At 36.0% G+C, this 25,440-nt stretch overlaps 1 protein-coding gene across 1 annotated transcript; it reads left to right on the forward strand.

The window, feature by feature from the left end:
- Window positions 1-1,402: 1,402 nt before the first annotated feature.
- LOC117199964 (transmembrane protein 125) lies at window positions 1,403-25,440 on the forward strand. Its single transcript, XM_033421153.1, is given in 3 exon segments — window positions 1,403-1,472; window positions 24,945-25,148; window positions 25,151-25,440. Coding segments are annotated over 3 exon segments (564 nt in total).

The raw sequence follows: 25,440 nt of genomic DNA on the forward strand, positions 1-25,440 counted from the left end.
TTTAAAGTGATTATTGTTAGGAATGTACAGATTATTAATACATAGTGCCTCTTTGTTACTTGTTTTCTGGTTGTTGTGGTAGTTCTTCTCTGTTCTTTTCTTCTTCTTCTGTTCTGTTCCTTTACAGTTTGATATTTTTCAAGTGTTATTTTTGTGCTCTTCTCTCTCTAGTTTTTGTGTATCTGTCGTAGGTTTTTGATTTGTGGTTCCCATGGGGTTGATATATGTTGACCTATAACTTGTTCTAAACCGATAGTCTTTTACTTTCAAACGCAATCTAAAATACCTACATTTTTACTCCGCTTCCCCACATTTTGTGTTTTTGATGTCATATTTCTCATCTTCATGTCGATTCCTTAACTGTTTATTTTAGTTACAGTTGATTTTATGATTTTTTTTGTTTTTTAATCTTCACAGCAGCTTATTTAAGTGGTGAGCTGCAGTTTTTACTATATATTGGCCTTTATCAGTAGGATTTTTCCCTTCCTATATTTTCTTATTTCTTTTGTAGCCTTTTCTTTTCCACTTAAAGAAGACCCTTTAATACTTTTAAGGTTAGTTTATTATTGATGAACTCTGTCAGTTTTTGCTTTTCTGAGAAGCTCTTTTTCTCTCCTTCAATTCTGAATGATAGCCTTATTGAGTAGAGCATTCTAAGTTGTAGGTTTTTTCCTTTCAGCACTTTAAATATATCATGCCACTTTCTTCTGGCCTGCAAAGTTTCTGCTGAACAATCAGCTGATAGCCTTATGGGGGTTCCCTTGTTTGTGACTCTGTTTTTCTCTTGCTTGTTTTCTCTCTCTCTCTTTTTTTTTTTTTTGCGGTACGCGGGCCTCTCACTGTTGTGGCCTCTCCCGCCGCGGAGCACAGGCTCTGAACACACAGGCTCAGCGGCCATGGCTCACGGGCCCAGCTGCTCCGCGGCATGTGGGATCTTCCCAGACTGGGGCACGAACCTGTGTCCCCTGTATTGGCAGGCGGACTCTCAACTACTGCGCCACCAGGGAAGCCCTGTTTTCTCTCTTTACCTTTAACTTTTTCCATTTTAATTATGATATGTCTTGGTGTGGGTTTCTTCGGGTTCATCTTGTTTGGGACTTTGTGATTTCTGTACTTAGGTATCTGTTTCCTTTTCATGTTAGGGAAATTCTCAGCCATAATTTCATCAAATATATTTTCTACCCCTTTCTCTCTTTTCCTTCTGAGACTCATATAATGCAAATGTTAGTAGGCTTGATGTTGTCCCAGAGACCCCTTCAACTGTTCTATTTAATTTTTTTTTCTTTTTGTTGTTTAAATTGGATGAATTTGATTATTCTATCTTCCAGATTGCATATGTGTTCTTCTGTATCACATAATCTGCTGTTAATTCCTTCTAATGTATTTTTCATTTCACGCAGGCATGGGAGCTCCAGAGACAGTATTCTCTGCCCTGGAGCTAGCCTTGCTCTCTCCTGAGTGTGTACCCCAAAGTGAGTGCTGGCTGATGTATGAGCCTTGGTTCAGTCTGGGTCAGAGCCAGAGGGGTTAGTGCCACACTACTGAGCTGGGCCCACCCCCTCCCAAGTGTGCACAAGTGTGCCTCAGGGATGGCAATCTCTGTCCTGGGGCTAGCTTCACTCCCTTCTGAGTGCCTGCAGGGATGCATGCTGGCTGTGGAGGTCTCCTGCCTGGAGCTAGTCTTGCTTCCTCCTGAGTGGGGGAACCAAAGTATGTGCTGGCAATGGCTGCCTCCATCCCAGGCAGAGGCAGGGCCAGGTCTGAGCCAGCTCTGTTTCCTCCAAGTGTGCATACTTTTGTTGGTACTGGCAGCCTCTGCCTTAGTGACGAGCAACACTGCAGTAAGAGGGGCTGAAGCAGGAGCCCAATGTGGGCTGGGGGGCTGTGCTGGGGTAGTCCTGGCAAGCTGGCCAGAGCCCCAGTTTTCAATATGCTGTTCTGGCCTGTGACTGGGAGCCAGCAAGTCTGTGTGCAAGCTCTTCATGAGCAGACTCTTGGTTTCTTACTGGCCTCCAGTAAGTCCCGTTTGTTTTCAAACAGCTAAGGTGGCTCATCTTCCCGATGTCAGCCCCAAGGCCTGGGGTGCCTGATATATGGCTTGAACCCCTGCTCCCCAGGGAAGATCCTTGAGCCTGTGATATCCCCCTCCTCTTCTGAGTCCCACACTAGTGGTGTGGGTACCAATCGGATCGTTTTTCCTTCCTTCCTACCAGACTCTGTTTGGCTCTTTTTTTACAGTCTTGGTTGTAGAAGAGCTGTTCTGCTAGTCCTCAGGTGGATTCCAGCAAGAGTCGCCCTATATGTAGCTGTAGTTTTGATGCGTTCATGAGGGGAGGTGAGCCCAGTGTCCTCCTACTCTGCCATCTTGACCTCTCCCTGTTGAGAAGTGTCTAAGCTTTTCGGCAATGCAAACAATTTTTCTTTAACCTCCAAATTGTTTTGTTTCTTTTTTTTTTATAGTTTGGTGATGGAATTCTACATAAATCTGGGATTTCAAGATAGTAGATTGAATTTTAAATAGTTTGACATTTGACAATGTAATATAGAAATGATTGCAGCAACATGGATGGACCTAGAGATTGTCAGACTGAGTGAAGTAAGTCAGACAGAGAAAGACAAATATCACATGATATTGCTTAAATGTGGAATCTAAAAAAATGGTACAAATGAACTTTTTTACAAAATAGAAAGAGTCACAGATGTAGTAAACAAACTTATGATTACCGGGGGGAAAGTGGGGCAGGGGGAGGGGCGGGGAGGGATAAATAGGGAGATTGGGATTGACATATACACACTACTATATAAAAAATAGATAACTAATAAGGACCTTCTGTATAGCACAGGGAACTTTTCTCAATACTCTGTAATGGGAAAAGAATCTAAAAAAGAGTAGATATATGTATATGTATAACTGATTGACTTTGCCATCAAATCAACTATAATCAACTATACTCCAATAAAAATTTTTTTTATGTAGAAATTATATATATATATATAAAATCTGTTTTGATCCTGGACCTATTTACTCTCAGATCAATTCTTTTTTTTTTTTTTTTCCTCAGAAAGGAAAATCATGGGAGGATTGCCTCAGCAGGAGGTATTTCCCCTGTGTCAGCTGCCTTCTGGCCAGGGTTAGCCAATGAGAGTTACAGGTTGGCAACTGGAAGGCCCCAGAAGGAAGAATCTAGATTATTTCTCCCCTTTGCTCTCTGCTTCAGGCAGCTTCTCTAGCAATAGCTGTATCTCCTTTGGTCCAGCTCCTGCTAGAAAGGTCCACCTTGGCCCCAGACTCCTTGTAATCTAGGGCCCTGGGCCCAAATAATATCATCTACTCCTTTGTATTAGCTCTTGAGCCTGTGGGTAGAAGTGGGTTCATGCTTTTGCTAATCTTAGTGTTGCTTCCTTTCCCCTATTTGGTCATTTCAGCTCTTCCATCATATGTATGACCAATTCCCTGCGTTAAATTTTATCAGTTTCAAATTCTTAGTGGTTTCAGTTTCCTGGATGAACATTGGCCGATACGTTATTTATAATACATTTTAAAGAATAGTAATGTATAACCCCAAATCATTATTACAGTTTGGAAGATTCCTGATAGGTCAGCACTTGGGACATCTGCATTAGTTTAGCTTAGATAATATAAAGCCAAAAAAATCCATACAATTGGGGAATTCATCAAGATTCTTTTATAACAGATCATTTTTTTTCTCCAATACTGTAAAGCACTGAAACTATTTCTATACTGGGAATTAACTGCTGCTGGTGGTGGTGGTATGAGCGTTTTATGTGTTTATGTGCATGTATGTGCCTGTGTGTGTGTAAACACGTTCAGGGAACATTTGTTTAGTCTGCTTTAATGCTATTACAGCTAACATTTGTGTGTGTTTGTTTTCTTATCTCAGCTCTGGTAAATCCATGAAAAACAGATGAAAGCCAAATCTTTCATTATTTCTAAATCCCTGATTATGCCATGTTTCTGCTAAAATGTGTCCCGAAAGAGTGAGAGAAGCATCTGTAACTACATACAGGTTATATCGTAGTCCCCTTAGTAACATTTTGTCCATATGGAGCTTAATTCTGTAAACTACCTATAACTAGGTATAAAATTCAGACAGAAAATAGCAATTTATCACAAATGTCCAACTGGTTTCTTCTTCTTAGTGGTTATTCCCTAATCTGAAATCCAGCCCATTCACTGCCCACTTACACTTTTGAACTGTAAAATCAATAATAAATAGCAAGAACATTCCCCTAAGAGATTAGCCATGCATTCCAACTGGAAAGAACAAGTGAAGGGCACTGCCATAGAACTGTGTGCTTGGAATTCAGTGTAGGATATAAAATATGTAAAAATGGGAATGCTCCTTTAATCAAGTTAATAATGCAATGTAAGATTGTTTAAAATTCCACCTAAATCCAGAAATGCTCTTTAAAAGCAAATATTTAGAGAAATAAGTGGGTTTGTTTTTTTGTTTTTTTCGGTACGCGGGCCTCTCACTGTTGTGGCCTCTCCCGCTGCGGAGCACAGGCTCCGGACGTGCAGGCTCAGCGGCCATGGCTCACAGGCCCAGCCGCTCCACGGCATGTGGGATCTTCCCGGACCGGGGCACGAACCCGTGTCCCCTGCATCTGCAGGCGGACTCTCAACCACTGCGCCACCAGGGAAGCCCAGAAATAAGTTTTTAATTAGTATAATCTCAGAAATAATTTTTGTATATTTTACTGACTTACTGATTTTCCTGTAATATAATTGAAACTGATCAGTTTAAAGTACACATTTTGAGCCCTCTTCAAACTAAAGTCTTGAAATCTGCCTTAGAATGTTGATATGCTGCTCTCTGAGAAAGTGCATTATTAATTCCAAATGCATATCCAACAGAACTGTGCTATGTAGAAATATTTCAACCCAAGATACTCAATTTCCTATCTGGCTTAATTATTTTTGTATATATGTGTGTATGCATGTATGCATATATATGCACACACACATATACATGTTTGAGAGTATGTGTATTTGTATATTGTACATACCTATATATACAAGTATACATGTATATTATATAAACTTAAACATATGTAAAAATACATACATACATGCACACACATGTACAATTTAGCATAAATTGTTAAATGATAGGGTATCATCTTCCACTCATGTCCTTATATCCATAGTTTATTTTTTCTCCATAAGTGTATTAATAGGAAAATGACCTAAAAAATCCATTATTAAAGAAATGTTTCCTATGATTCTATTCTTTACAATAGTGTACATAGTAAAATATAATAAAGCCCTTTGGCTCTCAAGGGCTTGCAAATTGTTAATTAGTAAACATAAGTATATTTAAAAAATGCAGAACTGTAGGAAAATCATAGTAATCATAGTACCAATGCTATTTCACTGAATTCTTACCATCACTCTAGGAAGTAGTTATTACTAATTTTACTTTAGAGCTAGGAAAGTCATCCAGAAATTAATTTAACCAAGATCACCTGGCTAGTATGTAGCTTACTGGAAATTTGAACTTAAATATGGGCAATGCTAAAGCCCTTAATTTTTTCATTATATAATGCTGATTTCCCTAATAAAAATCGATACAGGGCTTCCCTGGTGGCGCAGTGGTTGAGCGTCCGCCTACCGATGCAGGGGACGCGAGTTCGTGCCCTGGTCCGGGAGGATCCCACGTGCCGCGGAGCGGCTGGGCTCGTGAGCCATGGCCGCTGAGCCTGCGCGACCGGAGCCTGTGCTCTGCAATGGGAGAGGCCACAACGGTGAGAGGCCCGCGTACAGGAAAAAAAAAAAAAAAATCGATACAATAAAATTAAATATTTTGGAAGACAGCCTGTAATTAAAGGATAATTGAAATTGTACAATAGAAAATAAATTATTCATATCTGGAATGGTTTGTGAAATTTTCATAAAAGAGGAAAAATTTGATCATGTCTTAAAAACTAGGGTAGACCGTGAGAAAAGAGCAGTCTTAACATGCAAAATTTGGGAAGTAGGAAGGCACAAGTTATGTATAAGGGAGGCAAGAAAAGAAAAAAATTAAGCTAGAATGTAAGATCCAAGAGGGTCAGAGTTTGAAGATGTTGGACATGTTGATTACAGCCAAATTCGGAGGGACTTATATTCCACTTCATGAAGTTTGAATATTTTGGTACATAGAAAACACTCAATAAATGTGTTTTTTGATTGAATTAATTAATTAATCCTATAAGCAATAGGGAGTGTTGATGATTTTTATTGTAGAAGCATGGTATGATGACAGTATTGATTCATAATCATTATTCTGATGGCATTATTCAGCATGGGCAAAACTGTAAGTTGAGGGACTTCTACGTATGAAATAATGGCAGAAGAATGTAAAAGAATGGATGGATAAATGACACACTGAGAGGTTACATCAGGAAGTCAATATTTTGAGTTTCTGAAATGGAATAATTTATTAAATACTATTTTAAAAACATGTATTGAACATCCACTAGGTGCCATGTAAACAAAAGGGGACAGAGTTACAGCCTGTAACAGTCTGTAATTATGTGAAACTATGAGAACTATGTGAAAAAGATACAGGAGTATAAAAAACAGAGTGTTTAACTATGAGATTAAGAGTAATAGATAAATCATAAGGGACATCTGGATTTAATAGAATTCACCTTTAATGAATATTGAACTTGTTCAAAGGATGCATATTGCAAAGTAGGAAACATCTGCTTTCTAGAGAATACACAGTTTTCTAGTAATAAGATCATTGCATTAAGATGAAAACACTGATAAAGCAATGCTATTATATATTTGGGCATATGTGTGAGTGTGATTATTTCTAGATATCGTGAAATGCAGTTTGTTAACCACTTCTCATTTTTTTTTTCTTTTTTCTTTTTTTTTTTTTTTTTTTGCAGTACGCGGGCCTCTCACCGCTGTGGCCTCTCCCGCCGCAGAGCACAGGCTCTGGACACGCAGGCCCAGCGGCCATGGCTCACGGGCCCAGCCGCTCCGCGGCATGTGGGATCTTCCCAGACTGGGGCACGAACCCGTGTCCCCTGCATCGGCAGGCGGACTCCCAACCACTGCGCCACCAGGGAAGCCCCACTTCTCAATTTTTTGAGCATAATTTGTTTTATTTTCAATTGCTGTAACAGAATCTATAAAAAATCCTAATCTATTTAGGAATATATTTTGTATATATTAATATTTATATACTTATTTCTAATATTTATATAATATATTCTATAAACATGCATAATTTGCATAAATTATATTAATAGCTTTGAAAATAATTGAATAATGTTAGTATAGCTTACATTTATATGAATTGGAATTTTTGAGTTATGATGCTTTGGAATGTGTACTTTCTTTAAAATTTATTTTTAATAACATTTTTATTTTATGTATTTATTAATTTTTTTTGGCCACACCACACAGCTTATGGATATTAGTTCCCCAGCCAGGGATAGAACCCAGGCCCCAGCAGTGAAAGCACCGTGTCCTAACCACTGGACCACCAGGGAATTTCCTTGGAATGTGTACTTTATACAAATGTTGTTGTTACACATAGATTATAGATGCTTTATATAGTATATAGTGTACACAATAAAATAAATTTTATCTATTGCATATTAGGTCTGTTCACACCTGGGAGACGGAGATGTCATTAGAAGAGTAAAAATGTGAATTTATTTTGAGATATTTCAACTTAGAATTCCATTCAATGAACATTTAGTGAATTCAAGTAACAAGTTAAAGTATGGTTGTAATTATTTGAATTAATCTATAACCTCTCGTCAGTTAAAAAGTCTATGATTCTTCATATTTGTTTCTATATTGCTAACTTTCTAGAAAAATAAACTCCAAGACTAAAAATGTCATCAACCTAACACTGTAAAAAAAACACATTTCAAATGTAGTAACATGGCACATTTCATTCAAACATAGTGCCAGATATAATTAAGAACATTTATCCTTTCAGGGAATGGAAGTAGCAAAACTTTCTCTTTTCTAGAAGTGCCCCTTTTTTCTTGTGTACAAACAGACTGAACACCCAATGAAGTGCTTTGTGCGATTCTCAAGTGTTAATGCTCCCTATCTCTAGCTCTAAATTTCTGAACTGAATTATGAATGTGACATGCTGGTTTTTAGATGATTCCGGTTAGTTAATAAAGAATTTTACATATCAACTTTTCCGCTTGCTATTGAGAGAACTTAGAATTCCCAGCAAGATTCTCCATTCTCACTCCATAATCCAAGGGTCTTAACCAAGTTGAGAGAAATGTGTGAAGAACAACAAAATCTGGCCTAGAAGTTTTTTTATGCTTTGCTTGTAGAAGTGGCTAAAGTTTCCTCCCTATTTCATTGTTTACATTAATAATTAAAGAAAACAAAACGCTGGAATATTTGAAGGATTGACAAGGGAGCCACTGGTTGTGAAGATGACAGTGGCAATCCTGCCACGTTGGTTGCTATGAACCACATTTGTTCTTTTAAGGTGATGTCATATTCCTTTACATTTTATTCAGAGTGCTTGAACACTGGCCATTTTTGCTTTATACAATCTGAGGAAAGCAATTTGCTATCAATGAATATAACATGAAGATAATTAAAGGATGCCTATGATTAATAAATAAGGCCATGAAACTAATCATTTTTATTTATCAAGATATTTCTGAAAGTACAATATAAAGCTATTGTAGGAAGTGTTCATATAAAAAGTAAGCCTCTTTACTTCAATTTTTGGAAAAAGCCTTTTCTTGAAGTGCCCCACTAGAAATTGCATGGGTAGAATAAGAAGTAACACAAAAAACACTAATTTTGAGTGCAAAATTAGTAAGGCCAACTGGAGCAAAATAATATCCCCCCAAATATGTGATTTCTCTTTTGGGAAAGATTCTTATTTTTGCACCTTAATAATGTTTTATCTTCAGGGTATGTGGAAAGTTTTACTTCCATTATTAAAGTAACATAGTTTCAAACATGGATCCCAGACTCCAAGGTTGCCTAAAAGTTAGTAGTAACAAATGAGAGGTACTAGTAAAGACATGAACTTTTTTTTCTCGTATAGGCTAATGAATTTGATCCATGGACTATTCACAATCAGGATTTTGAAAGATAAAATTTGAATTGTTTCATTCTTTAATCAAACATCTATTTATCACATAATAAGGGTTTCTTATTACCTATATTGGAAATGGCAGGCACAGTGCTACTTGGTAGGAATTCAAAACATTTGGAGATGATCCTCAGACATTGTTTGAAGGGTACAATAAAAGTTCAAAATCCTGTTTGATTAAACATTCTCATAAATTAGGTAAAATGGATTATGCTAGTAGACTTCAAAGAGTGAAGACAGAGAAAACCACGTATTTTACTACAAAGAACTAAAAAAAGTTTTAGCTGAGCTAAATCCTATGAACGTATTACAGCAAACCTATCACAAGCTTTACGTTCTCGGTGAAGATGATTGTTAGATTTTTTTCCAAGCTTTTGTTAGATTTTTTTCCAAGTTTTTGTTAGATTTTTTTCCAAGCTTTATTGTTTTATGCTAAATTTGGTATCTTAGTGACAGCATTGATGGACTGCCCGCCTGTGTGTACTTCTAAAATGGGCTGCAGCTGCTTCCCAGACTAACATCTTGGCTTAGTTTCCACATTTTTCTACTTGAACATGAAACATTACTGGACTCCCAAATACTGGCTATTAATTGCCTCCCCTAAAATGTGGGGCAATTCTAAAATTCTGAATGGATTGTTTTTAAATTCTTTCACCCACTTCCTGGTTAGTTATCGCTCCTTTTGTGTAATTAAACCTTTTTTGTTTTCCAAATACTTTTTAGAAAAGCCAAGTCTCTTCCAACTTAAGTACTCCCGTACTATGGTACTTAGTATATAGCATTTCCATTTCCAAATGTTGGCGGTATAGTAGAAGGAAATATGTGTTTTTAGAGTGATTAAGGCTACACGTATTTGTGTGATTTTTAAAATTTTTATATGAACTTTTCATAAACCGTATCTTCCTGTTTGCATGAAACTTGCCATCTAGAAGTGTAAGATAGGTTGGAAGAAGGGGCTGAAGCATACGTTGCTACTCTGAGATCTGAGAAAGCTCAGACAACTTTGACTTATAATTATAAAGGCCTTCATCAGTGTTTTAAAGGGGACCCCAGAACTGATTATTACAAAGGCCATGTGTGTATCATTTCAAACCAGTTATTAGATCAATGTTTTAAAAAAAATCACTGGTTTAAGAGTAACCCATTTTCCTACAATAAAATAAATATACAATATTTAATATTTATTCCTATATTAAGATATTCAGAAACTGATTTCTAGGTTATAGGAGCTGAAATGGACAAAGAAAATGTGAATTTCCCAGATCATTACAAAAGCATGCTTGAGGGTAAATGAAAACCAGTGACGTTAACTCTGTCTGGCGGTAACTTTGAACACCTTAGAAAAAGGTGTCAGAAATTGTTGAAAATAGGATAGATTTTTAAAGGCACAATTAATTCTGCAATGAAACATTTTTCTCTTATTTGAAAGTCTCACATAAAATGCAAAGAAAATTATTTGGCATGTTCATTCTGGAAATTCAGCATTGAGATTAACATTCAAAAATCAATCAGTGTAATTTCCCAGGATTAAGTTAACAGGATTAAGGAGAAAAATATATGGTCATTAAAATATATATATGGTCAATATATGGTCATTAAAAGGTATTTGATAAAGTCCAACACCTTTTCATGATAAAAACTCTTAGCAATTAGGAATAGAAGGGAACTTCCTCAATTTGATAAACGATATCAACAAAACCTCTAGCAAGCATCCTATTTAGTGGTTAAATGTTGAAAGCTGCCCTTTGAGACAAATGAGATAAGAATGCCACTAACACCACCTCTATTCATCATTTTTCTGGGGATCTTGGTCAGTGAAATGGGGTTAAATAAATAAAGAGGAAAAGTATTGGAAGAGAAGAAAAAAATTGTCATTATTTGCATATGATATAATTTAGAAAAACTAGTAAAATTAATCGATAAATTCAGCAATGTTTCTGTATACAATATTAACATAAACATTAGATTTATTTCTAAATATAAGAAAAATTTGGAACATAAAAACTATATACTTATAACTTTTAGAATAGCCTTAAAATACATTATATACCAGGAATAAATTTGACACAACATATGTAAACTCTCTACAAACAAAACTGCTAGACATGAGAGAAATTAGAGAAGACTTAATAAATGGAGAGAGGTACCATATCCATGGTTTGTAAGATTCAATATTGTAATAATATCAAATATACCCTAATAGATCTATACATTTAATGGAATTCCAATCAAAATATTTTGGTGGAAACTGACAAGCTGAAGCTAAATTATATATGGAAAAGCAAAAGACTAGAATAGAAATGACAATCTTGAAAAATAATAAAGTGGGGAATCTGACATTTTCAAATATCTAGACTTATAAAACTCTAGTAATTCAGGAATTATTCAGAATTTAATGAAGTAAGAATAGATAAATAAAGCAACACACAGAACCTCATTATAGTTACTTGAATTATGATAAAGTTCCCCTTCCGTGCAATAGGAAAAAAGATGTTGTTTGCAGTAAATGGTTCTAGGTCAACTGGACATCATTTGGGAAATAAAAGTTAAAATTGAAGCTTACTTCAAATGATTAAAAAAGAAATCATGTCTCCGTGAACTGTAGATCTAAATGCAAAGGTAAAACTATGTGTCTTCTGAAAAATAACAAAGGAGAGTGTCTGTGGTTTGAGAGTTGATAAATGCTTCTTGAGTTGGCTACAAAAACCCTTTGCTATAAAAGTAAGACTTCTAAAGTGGACTTTATTAAAATTGATTCCTTCTGTTCATTAAAAGTCACCAGTAAGAAAGAGAAAAGACAAACCACAGAGTGCAAGAACATGTTGGTAATACTGAAAAAGGACTCATATCAGGAGTATGCAGAGAGTTTCTTAAAATCATTAAGGAAAATACAGACAACTCAGTCTAAAAGTAATGGGCAAAATTATTGAAGAGGCATTTCGCAAAAGAAGATATTCAAATGTCCAATATGCATATACTAAATTGCTCAATATCATTTGTCATCAGAAATTCAAATTAAAACCCCAATGAGGTAATACGAAAAATGAAACCGAATGAATTAACTTAAAATGAACTTAAAAAATTTAAAAGCTGAAAATGAAAAATTCTTGATGAGGATATTGAGCAACTAGAACTCTTCCATTCAGATGGTAGTTATGTAAAACGAGCCAGCCACTTTGGAAAACTGAATAGAAATATCTACTAAAGCAGAACGTTTGGGTGCACAAATTCTATGACCAGGCAATTCTACTATGGGTGTGTACCTAACAGAAATGAAAACCTGCGTGCACTCAACAGCATGTATGGGAATGTTCATAAGAGCAGCTGAACACCTGGTATGACCAAGTCAATTGTGGCATACTCACACTAAGTGATGCCAAACAGTAATGTCAGTGGAGGCATTGCTGCTACACACAGCATAGTGGATGAATTTCACACACATAACGTGGAGCAAAAGAAGAGTCGTAAAGACTAGGCACAGTAGAGATCTATTTCCATACAGATCAAAACCAGGTAACACAGAGAGATGGCCATAGAAGGTAGCCTCCTTGTTACCTTTTGGAAGTAAGATAGTAACTTGAGCGGACAGAAAGGAGGTTTCTGTGATGCTGGAATTGTTCCATTTATTTATCAGAGTGGTGGTTATATAGGTATGCTCACTTCCTGATCATTTATCAAGCTAAACATGTATACTTTGCTCATGTTGTAGTGTGTAGAAAAGACTTCAATAAGTTAATTTTATTAAAAATATATTTGGCATTTCTATAAAGAAGATGTCACTGAATTATTTCCTTAAAATAAATTAAAAAAAAATACGTATTTCAAATCAGAGAGCTGGTATTCCTGGTTAAACATCAGGTTTGTGGGGAGGGTTATGTGAATTACTTGGTGGAGAAATAGAATCTTTAGTCTGTACAACTTAAAGCAATTTCTCTAGTGCCAGAAACAATTCTACTCCTTGTTCACAGACGCTGAAATAAAACCATAAATGGGTTAAGCAACTTACTAATCATCACAACCAGAGGAACATGAAACAGGAGACAGAATTATTAAAATCCTGCCAAGATTCTCTATTCTGTCAGAAGCTCTGTTGGCAGGTTCTTTCCTCATTTTAATTGGCATTACATTATTTTTTGAAAGTTCTGATTTTAAAGGAGACAATGGATACTAGATAATTCTCCCAAGTATGAGAGCCATGTTCCATAGATCAACCTGTAGGCATTTTGTAGTTAGTAAACTGATGATGCTTTTAGAACTGCTTATGGTTTTGAACTTCAGAAAATGGCTACGCAATATCACATTACAAGGAGCACTGCAAAAGGACCCTTCTCCCTTCAACACGGCTTGTGCTCAGTGTTCTGTGGCTGTTTTGTGCTGTGCTCTTTATGTGTTTTTAATTATTATTGTTTACGACGATGATGTTTTAATTGTTGATATAGCACCCTGAGCATATGGGTGGAAGCTTTGTAATAATTGAAAAATATTATTATAGTAGTTCCTGGAAAGTAAAGAAATCATCAGGGCTCCTTTGAGTTCTTATGGGAACCGATTGCACCAAGAATCAACATATTTCCTGTGGGGAAGTAGGAGGTAAGATTAAAAAGCACATCTTTCGCTGCCTCCAGTCCAGTCCCTGCTGCTCCCACTGCCTTTGTGACTAACAAGGTTTACTTATTTGCTTGGTTTTGTTTAATTTGATAACTCCCAGTGTCAGCCCTGTTTTCCCCACAATCTCAGTGGCATTTTCTAAGCCTGAGAAATACACAAAACATACACAACATATGCATGTTATCAGTGATAACATTCCTTTTTGATGGACATTTTAACTTTATGCAATGTCTGTGACTATTATTACTATGAAAAAAATTTATTTGTTAACTTTAATGGACAAAAGAGATTTGCAAAAATTTGAGCATTTATGTGTGCTGTGATTTGTTCACTATCTTTTTTTGTTACATCATAATAGTTTTCATTGCTATGAAAGTGATAGTAATAGAAATTTTCTTGGTGCTTTTGTTCATGCTTTTTTTGTGTGTGGATAAGAAAATAGTGGTTGTCCTAGGGGAAAGCATGATGAGTGATTATATTCTTTCAAATGCCTTCCTATGTTTTCTGCTAAAGTGCAGGCAGTATTTAATGGTTTCAAAAACTTCATTTGACCATATAGGTCAAATAATTCCTGTGTTCCTTCTGTTATGAAACAAAGGACCATGCATTAGGTATTATCATCATCTGTAGATCAAAATTCTTATTCTTAAGATTAGATTATAAAATGTCTGCAATAAAGACAAGTTCTACCTAATATTTATTGATTGATTTTATTTTTTAGAGGAAGTAGAATGTGAAGTATTCCGATTGATCAATTTTCATAGACTTCAGGCAGATGAGAGTAGGAAAGAGAATTTCATGCTTTTTAGAGATTTTATACAATAAATAATCACCTCAATTTTAACTCGGGAATCCTATGAATCAGCTAACAAATGTTGTTACTAGTCTTTGCGTGTCTGACAACTAAGAATGACTTACTTCTATTGATGACTACTTTAAAAACAAAAAAGATACCTCAAAATGGAATTTGCATATCTGAAAACATGAAAATATCAAAAGTTTTTTATAGAAGACATTTGCAATTAATACTATAGTTCTACAATTTTATCTTGAATTTGTTTGAACGATTAAACATGAGGGGCTGTAGCACCAAGATGTATTTCACAGAGACTATTTAATGTATAATTTTTTAAATTTTATATTGATTAAAGAATTTGAAAATATGCTTTTTAAAAGAATAACTTCAAAGGGGAATAGAATATACAAAAATTAATCCCCTAAATATAATTCTGCAGGTGAAATGTACAAAATGCATACATTTCCCTGACTTTCTTCTGAGGTGAGCACAGCCATTAACTATTCACTGGAAAGATTGACTTTACTATATCCTGACAGGAGCTAAAACACAACCCAAGGTAAGAAGATTGTGGGAGTTTCTAGAAGAGATACTAGGAAACAAATATTTTTCCTTATTTTCCTGATCGAGATAAACATTTTGCAAACTATGAATTCACTTTTTATTTCTGAATAGAAGGAAGGGAAGAATTCTAGAGAGCTCACTGAATATCCTATTTTGTCCATTATTCGATATATTAGTTTAATGACACACATTTCAGCTGCATCTGATATTCTTTTGATGGTATACCAGGAATTCTTGAACTGTAGAAATGACTATTCCACTCTTTCCAAGTAGACTTGACGACTCCCTTTTTCTTCTGCTGTATCCCTTTTACAGTATCTATCACATGTTATGCACATTAGTTTACACATTTATCTCTCTCTCCATCAGATTGTGAATAAACTATGTCTTCATAGCCCCAGGACTTTCTCAGTGCCTCTCCACAAGTGTGTGTTCAGTAAGTGATTTGTAAATGGTTACGAGGCTGAATAAATGCTTTAGCAAACAATACCTCATTGACCTAGAGGTGTGTATATAACATCTTAGTGCCAATTTGGGAAGCTATTTTAGAGGACTGTCCAAGAACTAAGTATAATCAATTACTTTGGGGTAGTTGGAATGCAACTCAGTAAACAACCCTGTCCAAGTAATAAGTTACTGAGAGCATTTACCCAACACCAATTTCAAATTAATGAACCACAATGCATTTTGGCTGTGGGTATATCAAATTAGGAGTAACTGTGCTTAGAGCCACAGAGGTTTAAAAAATGCAGATTCTACATGAGGTTTGCAAAAGTGAACAATGACTATAAGATATACTAAGACCTCTATGAAAATATTTATCAGCACAAATATAAGGAAATGCCAAGTTTGTTATGGATTGGTATTGGTCATAGATACTGACTATACGGTGATGCAAAAAATCCAGGAAACTTGCATGAGAAGAGCATCTTGATAAAACCAAGATAGAGACATCTCCTACAGCTGAGAGTGCAGCGCTAAGGCACTAGACTTAATATAAGAACTTTATTATACATACACATATTTTCCACTAGAGCTCCAACTAATTATATCTTTGTTTTGGAACTTTGATTATGACATGGGGAGGTTTTTCTAAGACATTGAAGATGCAATTTTAATATTTCTCTTTCCTATAGTAAGCCAATTATTTCTTTCAAAATCTTACATGACAGCTAAAGGAACAATTCATTAGTGTAGTGGTAAGAGAGGAGTCAGAAATAATCATGCTGCTTTTTGGAACTAGAGTTGGAGCACATCACAGTGGGCACAGGATTAATGCTGCTGTGCACCAACCTTTAATGGGTGTTTTGGGTACATGGTGATAGGATTGGGGCTGACTGGGCCATTTGGACATTCGCCTGTGCCTTACAGTATTGCTCTTTTGGCAGAAGCTGTCAGAGCTTCTTTCCAAGTTTGCATCTGGTCAGAGACAGAAACAAGAACTCTGTTTCTTGTTCTTTTATGCTTTGTCTCTCCACATCCCATTATCACACTCTGGATGAATGCTCTCTCTAGGTTCTGTGACCTGAACCCTTTACTGCCCAGTACAGAAAATGAATGTGAGAACTGAACTCAGCCCCTAACTCTCTACTGCATCCTTTAAATTCTCTCACAGTTTTCTTATAACAAATTAGGGAACATACACATACAGGATGATGGAAACAGTGGTAAAAGGGAGAAATTACACAGATCAGACAGATGAAACCCAGACCACTTCCAGTTCCCTGCACTCATGTATTTCTTTTCATTCTCATTTTGGATACTTTCCCTACGTTTCATTTCACTTTTGTACTTCGGCCAGCACACAAATTCAGCTGCAGATATTTTTTTCATTTGACCTTACTAAGAATGAATCCCAAATTCCTATTCAAATGAAAGCAAAATTTCCAAATATAGGGGTTGGAGTCAGTTATGAACACACAAAGGTAGAATCAGATGAACGAAGTAAGAATAAAAAGTAGAGAGACAGGAAAAGAGGATGGAAAAAACTTGCAGAATTAATGAAACAGAATTTGAAAGCATATGATAAGTTCTGTTAGCATGTTCACTGTAAGTTAGGTGACATTTCTCTTCATCTTTGTTATGGCTGCACAGGCTCAGTTTACCCCAGTTATCGTGGCAAGCTGATTAAGAGTTCTGAAACCCCATCTGTCATTAAACCGTCTCAATGTATTATTAAAACAGCAAAACGACTTTTCCTCCAGGCAAACAGAATAAAACAAACTGCAACAACTTATGCTGTGTCTATACAACACAGAGTGAAATGGAAAATTCTCATTCTCCACTTATTTTGATCAATGTGAATAATGAAATATGAGAGCTGAAACCACATTTTTACTTTGTGGCCTGCAGGAGCCTGTGTTGTTGTCATATCTTGGTCAGATCAGAATACTGTGTCAAATATTTTTGGTTGTTTTGGCTTTGGCCCAGCTATATATTTCAGAGAGACTTCAGCTGGTTAAACTTCATTTTCTTTAGTTTTTTTTTTTTAATTACATTGCCCCATGAAATAATATAACAAAGGAAAATTAGGTATGCTTCGATGGAAGGAATGTAAAGAAATCAGTATTATTAAGAGTATTTAGATTGATAGCCAAAAAGATGGGGAAGAATTAGAAGGAGTTTAGGAATCTATTTTCTGCAACTCCATTAATCGTTCATTCATAAAACATGAATGGTACTAGGTACCTTCCAGTATTTCTGACACATATAGAAACTATAGTGCCTTCTATCAGGAAGCTTGAAATCCAAAGAGAGAGAGAGAGAGACAGAAAAAGAAGTGATTGCTTACAATATAATGGGGAGGAATAATGTATGGGTTATAGACTACTGCAGGATGAAATGGGAATAGACGTGGGGTTCACAGAAGGTTTCCCACTGAAGTTGATAATGATCATGAATACTCACTACGTACTAAGCACTAGATTAAGCTCTTTGTGTGCATTAACTTATTTAGTCTCTAGTAAAACTTTGAGAGAGGTACTGTCATTATACTCCTTTCACATATGAATAAACATGTTCAGAGAGACCTTTTCCCCAAAGCCCCTAAGTAGACAAACAGATTTGAATCTAGGTCTGTCTGATTTTACAGCTGAGGGGTCTTAACCTCTAGGCTCTAGTTTAAACTAAGTTCTAAGGGACAACCTATGCAAATAACTTTCCACTAGGAATTGCAGTTCTAAGTGTATACTTCAGGGGGTGCTCATTTGTGTACATAAAGGGTTAAGACAAAAAGTTTACTGTAGCAATGTTTTGTCTTTTTTTTAAATATGCAATTAGCTAATTGTCCACTAATGAGAGTATATCTTTAAAAAATCTTAGGCATTTATAAAGGATGATATTGAATACTGAGAGAAAAATCAGCCTATCTGGATTAAAAACCTAGCTCTGCTGTTTCCCTGCAGTGTGAACTTGGGGAAATAGCTGAACTTTTCTGTGACTCTGTTTTCTCATCTGTAAAATGGAGATGATAAGACCATCTAACTCATTTGTGGGAATTAAAGGAAACAATACAAATAAACCACCAAAAGTGTCTTGCACATACTAAGTGTTCAATAAATATCGGCTAGTATTATGTAATGGACCTTCTGTATAGTTAAAAGGAACACTTCTATGTACCTAAAATGGAAAGTTCCCAAAGACATATTTCTGAGCGTAAGTTGCAGACAGTTGACATAACATGATAATATTTATAAACTACATATTTTCATAGATACATATCATTTATATAAGCACATTTTTAAAGAGACACCTGACAAAGTTTTCCTCTCTCTCTATCTCACACACACACACACACACACACACACACACACACACACAAACAGTCCTTCAAAGCATCAATACAGCTATCATAACTGTCTAAGTCTTTACTGATTGTGTTTACGCGTGTTGGTCAGGGGAAAAGAATGACTTGAGTGAGGGAGGAGGGAGGACTACCTGTTAAAGTTACACTTTTCATGTGCTTTGACACAAGCATATACATATATAAATATGTGTATGCCTTTCTAAAATTGGAGAAAAATCAAGTTTTGTTGTTCCATTGAGAACAAAAATACATTCTGGAAAGATTTCACATGTGCTCCTGCCAAATATGGCTTTCATCCTATTTTCAAACAAATATTGATGTCTTTTGCTAGCAGGACTCTTTAAAAGAGTAATGAAGTATAAATGTTTTCCTATCACTAAAATTATGTGCCCCTTTGGGGAGATATTTAGATTTTCTTAATTTCTTTGGGGTTTCTTAGCATTCATGATTTTGATGGGTATTTTTGAGTAATGGCACTGCTGTTTTTAATCCCTTCATCTCTGAGGGTACAATTGCTACCATCATTTGCTCTTTGCCCAGATGTATGTTCTCTATTTCCTTCTTTGCTATTAGAGCTGGGCCACATTCTGACTGTTCCCGCAGGAGGACATGGCCAACCTCACACTAGTGATTTTTGTGCATTCTTTCTCAAGCTATGTCAGTCATTTTGCTCATACCACTAGAGGAGTTTCAGCAAAGCTTGTGAAAAGCATAGCTTCTCTAGAAGTGTGGGAAATGATCAAGTTCTTGGAACATCAGGAGGAAGTAAGATTTCTGGGAAAAACAAAGCTCTGTTATCAACTAACTTTTAGAGGTTCAAGAAAATGGATATCTGTGTCTTGATGCTAGATCTGTCATTTTTTTGGTAAGGAGTGAAGGATTCTCTTTTCAATTATCTTCAACCTCTTTTTCAGATATTTTAAATTGTTTATTTTGGCAGAGAATGTGAACATGCATGCATATAAATATATGAATTCGTGTCATATCTATATCTATCTATCATCTGTCTAATCTAATCAATCAAGAGTGCCAAGCATAGCATTTTTTAAACGCCAGAAAATACATTCTTTTTAATTTTAAAAGTTGACAGTTTATTTTTAAAAGAAAGTAACTTATTTTCAAGAAAGTAATTCCAAACAGAAAGTATGCAGTATGTCTACAGCATTTAGGACATTGATTTATTATTTGAGAGTTATTAACTATCTGAGGTCCTAGGTAACAAAAGAAGAAAATATTCCACTTAAATATCGTAGTGTAACTAATAAAATAAGTGTGCACTGATTTTGCAGTTTACAAGGCTCTTTCTCATTCCTCTTGTATTTTTATCTTTATGCAAGAAATTATAAAATCAGTCAATTACTTTTTATTTTATTAGAGAAAACTGATTATCTTTTTCAAAGATAATCAGATTTTCAAAATTACATGTCATTTTTTCCCCAGGACTCTAATATTTATGATTAATGGAGAAAAGTTTTAAAATTAAATCACTGCTTTTCTTATAGTGATAAGCTACTTTGAGCAGAAGCCTTTTAGGTTTACATAAATCTGCAAGGAACACTGGCTTTAGAACAAGAAGGTGTACCTTAGTATTTTTCTATTGCTAGCTGTAGACTTTATAAGTTAGTATAACAACAATATTTTCCATTTAAAAATAATCTTTTTAATCATAGATTTTTCAATCATCTTTTTGTAATCTATTTTAAAATAACATTTATTTTTTCTGCTTTTTTTATGTCTAACATACAAACCTAACTTTTTCCTTAGAAAATTTAGAAATTATAGAATGATATAATCCCAGAGAAAATTAGTCAGTTGGAATTCTGTCACTGAGAATAAAATAAGTTAACATTTTGGTTTATATATTTCCAGATTTGTATATAGATACAGCTTTAAAATAAAGGTGCTATGCAGTAATGTTTGATAACCTGCTGCTTTAAATAATAATATAAGTATTTTCTAGATTATTAGATGTATTTTTAAATGACTTTGAAATTGTATGGTGTTTAGTGGTATGCGTGTATCAAAGTTTTTTTTGTTTTGGTTTGGTTTGGTTTTAACTAACTTCCTATTCTTTGTCATTTATATTACCTACTAAGTTTGCTTATAAATTAGGCTTTCAAACTATCTTTGCTCAACACAAATATAACTTGGTATTTTTTTTTTGTATCTGAATTAACTGTTCATGTTTGTTACACATTTTCTTTTGGGATATTTCTTAGGCATATTTTCATGGGCTATTGATTTATAAGAACTAATTTTATATTGAGGTTATTAGCACTGTATCTACTCTAATGTTACCAATATTTTTCTTAGTTTGTATTTTATCATTAAATTTAGTTTTTTTAATTCATAAGTTTAAAAATATATTCTTATTTTTCTTTCTGGTATATATATATATATATATATATATATATATATGCACATATAAATATATATATATAATTAGTATTTAGAAATGCCTTTCCCAGACTAATCTGAAACTTAATTGTGCCTTCCTCCACTACTGCTACAGTTGGACTCATTCTCTTTGACATTTTGATTGTTATAAAATTTGAAGAATGTATTGGTAAAGAAGAAAGGAGAAGGTGAATTTCAACAAGTTGCATTAAGACCTAGGTAGAATTGATGAGGCTTGAGGGAATGCAGAAAGTTTAATAGCTGGGATCATGGGGAACTAGAAGAAATGTGATTGATGTCTAGGGTGGATAAATAAATATTAGAGAATATGAGGAACTTGTCATCTGGAAAAGAGGAAATTACCTTTGTCAGAGAAAAAGCACTTTTAAATTGGAATGATCACATCACGTGACATCTTTTCAGCGAAATAGAGATACAAGAATCTTCTGAAAGCAAAGATTTGGAGTGGAGGAAGAGTGAAGTTGCACTAGACTTTCAGGTTAAGTTTAAAGGCAAGTACTTCCGTAGTGCTGCAGAAATTCTTAGCAGTGAAAGAAATATGACAGGAAGCAGGAAACAAACAAACAAACACAAAGAAAGTACAACAGTAATCCTTAATATTATTTAATGTTGTAGTTGTTTTTATAGATTGGATAAGGACTTGATGAGAGCTATGAATCCTCCCCTCAGATAAATGCATGTTTATACTATTTTGCAAACAATTTTAGAAAGTGAGATGACTCTCTTACACTGAGTTAAGGACCTTTACTTTAGGGGACATATAAGACTTCCTCCCTAAATCTGTAGCCAGCCTGAGGGAGCCTTATATCTAGATGGAAAAATGGAATCTTCAGAAACACGATAATGTCATATTGCAGCATATGGGTTTTAATTATAAAGAATAAAGTGAGAATAAATGGAAAGGCATAGAGACATGTTCACTTTCTTTGGTTATTACTTTGTTTCTTTTTTCTACTCCTCAGGCTGCTCTTTGGGTGGGTATCTTCTCTCTTCCTTTATATCTGTACTTCTAACGGATGTGGGTATATTCCTTGATTGGCAGTTGCCTTCACCCTTGAAGGCTAAGCATGAACCTATGAACCTATGAAAATGAGAGATAAAATGATTTATCAGAGTGGCTTCTACTAAAGTACTTAAGCTGAAAGTCCAAAAATAGGTTGTTCAGTTTTCTACATGATCCCATCCATATTGTGATGACAACAGGGTAAGCAGGTATACTGCAACCAATAAAGGAGTGTATTTGACTCATGATACTTCAAACCTAGCAAAGACTGCATTGAGAATTGGTAAAGAACATGACTCATAATGGGAACTCCATTTGTGATAAATCCCTTGTCTTCATAAAGGATTCAAAGGAAATTAACTCACCATACTATTTACTGAAAATGTTTGTTGTCTAAGGCTGTGTCTATCCAACTGAAAATGAGCAGAGTACATTATTTTCTGCTGTTCTAATGCCAATATTAATGTCAGTGTGGATTTCTTCATGGTCGATTTGATAATTTCTTCGGAGATGGGCCATTCTTATAAAACAATAACAGGCAACTGGAATCAATTGCACTGTATTGACAAGGTTTATTGTTTTCTCTGAAATCATTTGAAAAGACATACATGTGAATTTCACTCAGAAGAAAACTTTGGTTACAAAAGTCCTTATGCTCTGTGTCTCCCCCCCAGAAACATTTGGACCTTTAGAAACATATTTTATGTATAATGTGAATAGGGTATTAAATATATAGGAGACACTCAGGTAAAAATGGAAAGATTTGAAATCATAAAAGTAACAAAATAAACCCCAAAAATGTGAAATGATAATCTCAAATAAGTTATAACAGAGATAATTTGGAGTATTTAGGCACTCTCTTGTCTCTAGACATTTAATGCTGAATTGTGGTGAACACTGCACTTCAACAGAAATTAAAACAGCCTGATGTGATTCCATCAAAGATGGAGATGCAGGTAAAATTAGTTATCTCCAGGCTTTATGCACGGATGAATATGGCAATAGGAAAAAAAAGCTAGTACAGATAAACTGAAGGAAAGGCTGAAGCTTGCTGTGCATCTGTAGAAGTGATATATGTATTGATGTGGTACAATATGATGATTGATTAATCTTTACCAAAACAATTTAGTATTTTAATTATGTTCAATTTATAATTGAGAATACATATTCTTTAAAAAAAATCAGTTGTAATCTCCCCTCCTTCCCCACAGACTGATTCATCCAGGGTTCTCTACATAACAATGTAGACGTAATAATTTAATCATAAAGTAATTTACAAAATCACTTTTAAATTCTTGAGGACTTCAAAGAGCTAATAAAAATAAAATTATAGGGCTTCCCTGGTGGCGCGGTGGTTGAGAGTCCGCCTGCTGATGCAGGGGACACGGGTTCGTGCCCCGGTCCGGGAAGATCCCACATGCCGCGGAGCGGCTGTGCCCGTGAGCCATGGCCGCTGAGCCTGCGCGTCCGGAGCCTGGGCTCCGCAGCGGGAGAGGCCACAACGGTGAGAGGCCCGCGTACCGCAAAATAAATAAATAAATAAATAAATAAATAAAATAAAATTATAGAACAAGAGAATATAGGGGTTACAGTAATGACACAAACATAGCAAAATAAAGACATACAGTCCATGAAGATCTCTACATTATTTTTTTTACTTTTAAGTTTTGATGAAACTAAACACTAACTCATTAGCTTAATCAGCAATCCTGTTGCTATAGGGTCTGAAGGATGCTAAGTCAGGCCTGATATTGGGAGATGGGGGACTCCTCTAATGGGCAACTTTGGCTTGAAGATTCACCAACAGCCTTGCCAAGCTTTCTTAAAACTGCCACATTCTCTACTACTCGTGCACCTGACATTCCTTTCTTTTCTTTCCCCTCACAAGGGTCAGCCCCGCATACTGTCAGTTCTCCCACCCTCCTCCAGCTCCTTCCCCAGTTTCCTTCACAGATGTTTTCCCTAAAAAAAATTTGCACGTCTAATTCTGTCTAGGGGTCATCTGCTTCTCACAGTACCCAAATAACACAAGTGGTATCAGGAGTTATCCAAGAAAACAAGATAGGTATTTAGGACTGGCTTACTTATCGCCCTGTGGGTGAAGTGGAAGGATATTGTCCTGTTTGGTAGGTGGGGCAATGGTACTCCCGTGTACAAAGCAATGTTAATTGCTAAGGATTTCACTGCTGGTGGCAGGAAAATGTCTCCGTGGAGAACAAGGCTGTGAAAGGGGATGAGGATTCAGGCATTTGAAAGTTTTTTGTTAACAATGCCTTTAAAGACAGTGAACTTGGCTAGTTCTTTCTAAGTTGTATTTATGCCCTGCAGAGGGATAATAGTAAGAGACTGAGGGCTGTTAACAAGCTTTGGTATCTTACAAAGAGGCCCTTATTTCCTGTAGTGAAAACACAGAGCTGTTCAACAGGCTGAAGATCTAATAGAGTTGCAGGGCTTCAGAGACATTTGAATGATCACCCAGTGTTCTGCTTTGTTATGCCAAAGCCAGGGTGCTGGCTGGGAAAACCTGGGGCCCTGAGACATAGGATGGGGATATCTTGATACTAGTTCTGCATTTGTCCATGAACCTTCTGGGCTTCAGAGGTGGACTACCTTCCTGAGAAAGAGCTATCACTCTTACTGAAGGCCTTGTGGCAAGCCTGGTGCTGCTCTCCCCCACCAGCAGCTGCTTGAGCAAGTAGCAGCTGGTAGTAGGCACTGTGCTCTGTCTGCTGGCTCCTCTGGTTCTGGTTAAGCAGCTGATGAGCTCAGCTGAGCTGGACATGAACTGCGTGTGTCAGCTGCACAGCTGTGGAGGTGATGATGCCATCATGGTGCTGCTTGGTGGCCTTGTCTACTGGTCACCATCCTGGTGCTGGCTGGCCTGGCCATTTGCCCTGCTTGGCCACTGGCTGCCATGTTGTCAGTAGGCATTGCTCTGGTTGCCTCAGGCTCACTCTTGCTGCTGGGTTTGCTGCTGTATCAAGTGGGTGTGATTGGACACTGCCCACCCTTCTGTGTGGCTGCCTGCCCACCCCCTGCTGCCCAAGGTGACCACCACAGTGGCAATGGAAGCATCTTCAGCATGTCACGATGGTTGTCTGCTGGCCAGTGTCATGTAGCCACATCCAGCCTCATATGA

This window comes from Orcinus orca, chromosome 3 (genome assembly GCF_937001465.1).
Source record: "Orcinus orca chromosome 3, mOrcOrc1.1, whole genome shotgun sequence".
NCBI lineage: Eukaryota > Metazoa > Chordata > Mammalia > Artiodactyla > Delphinidae > Orcinus > Orcinus orca.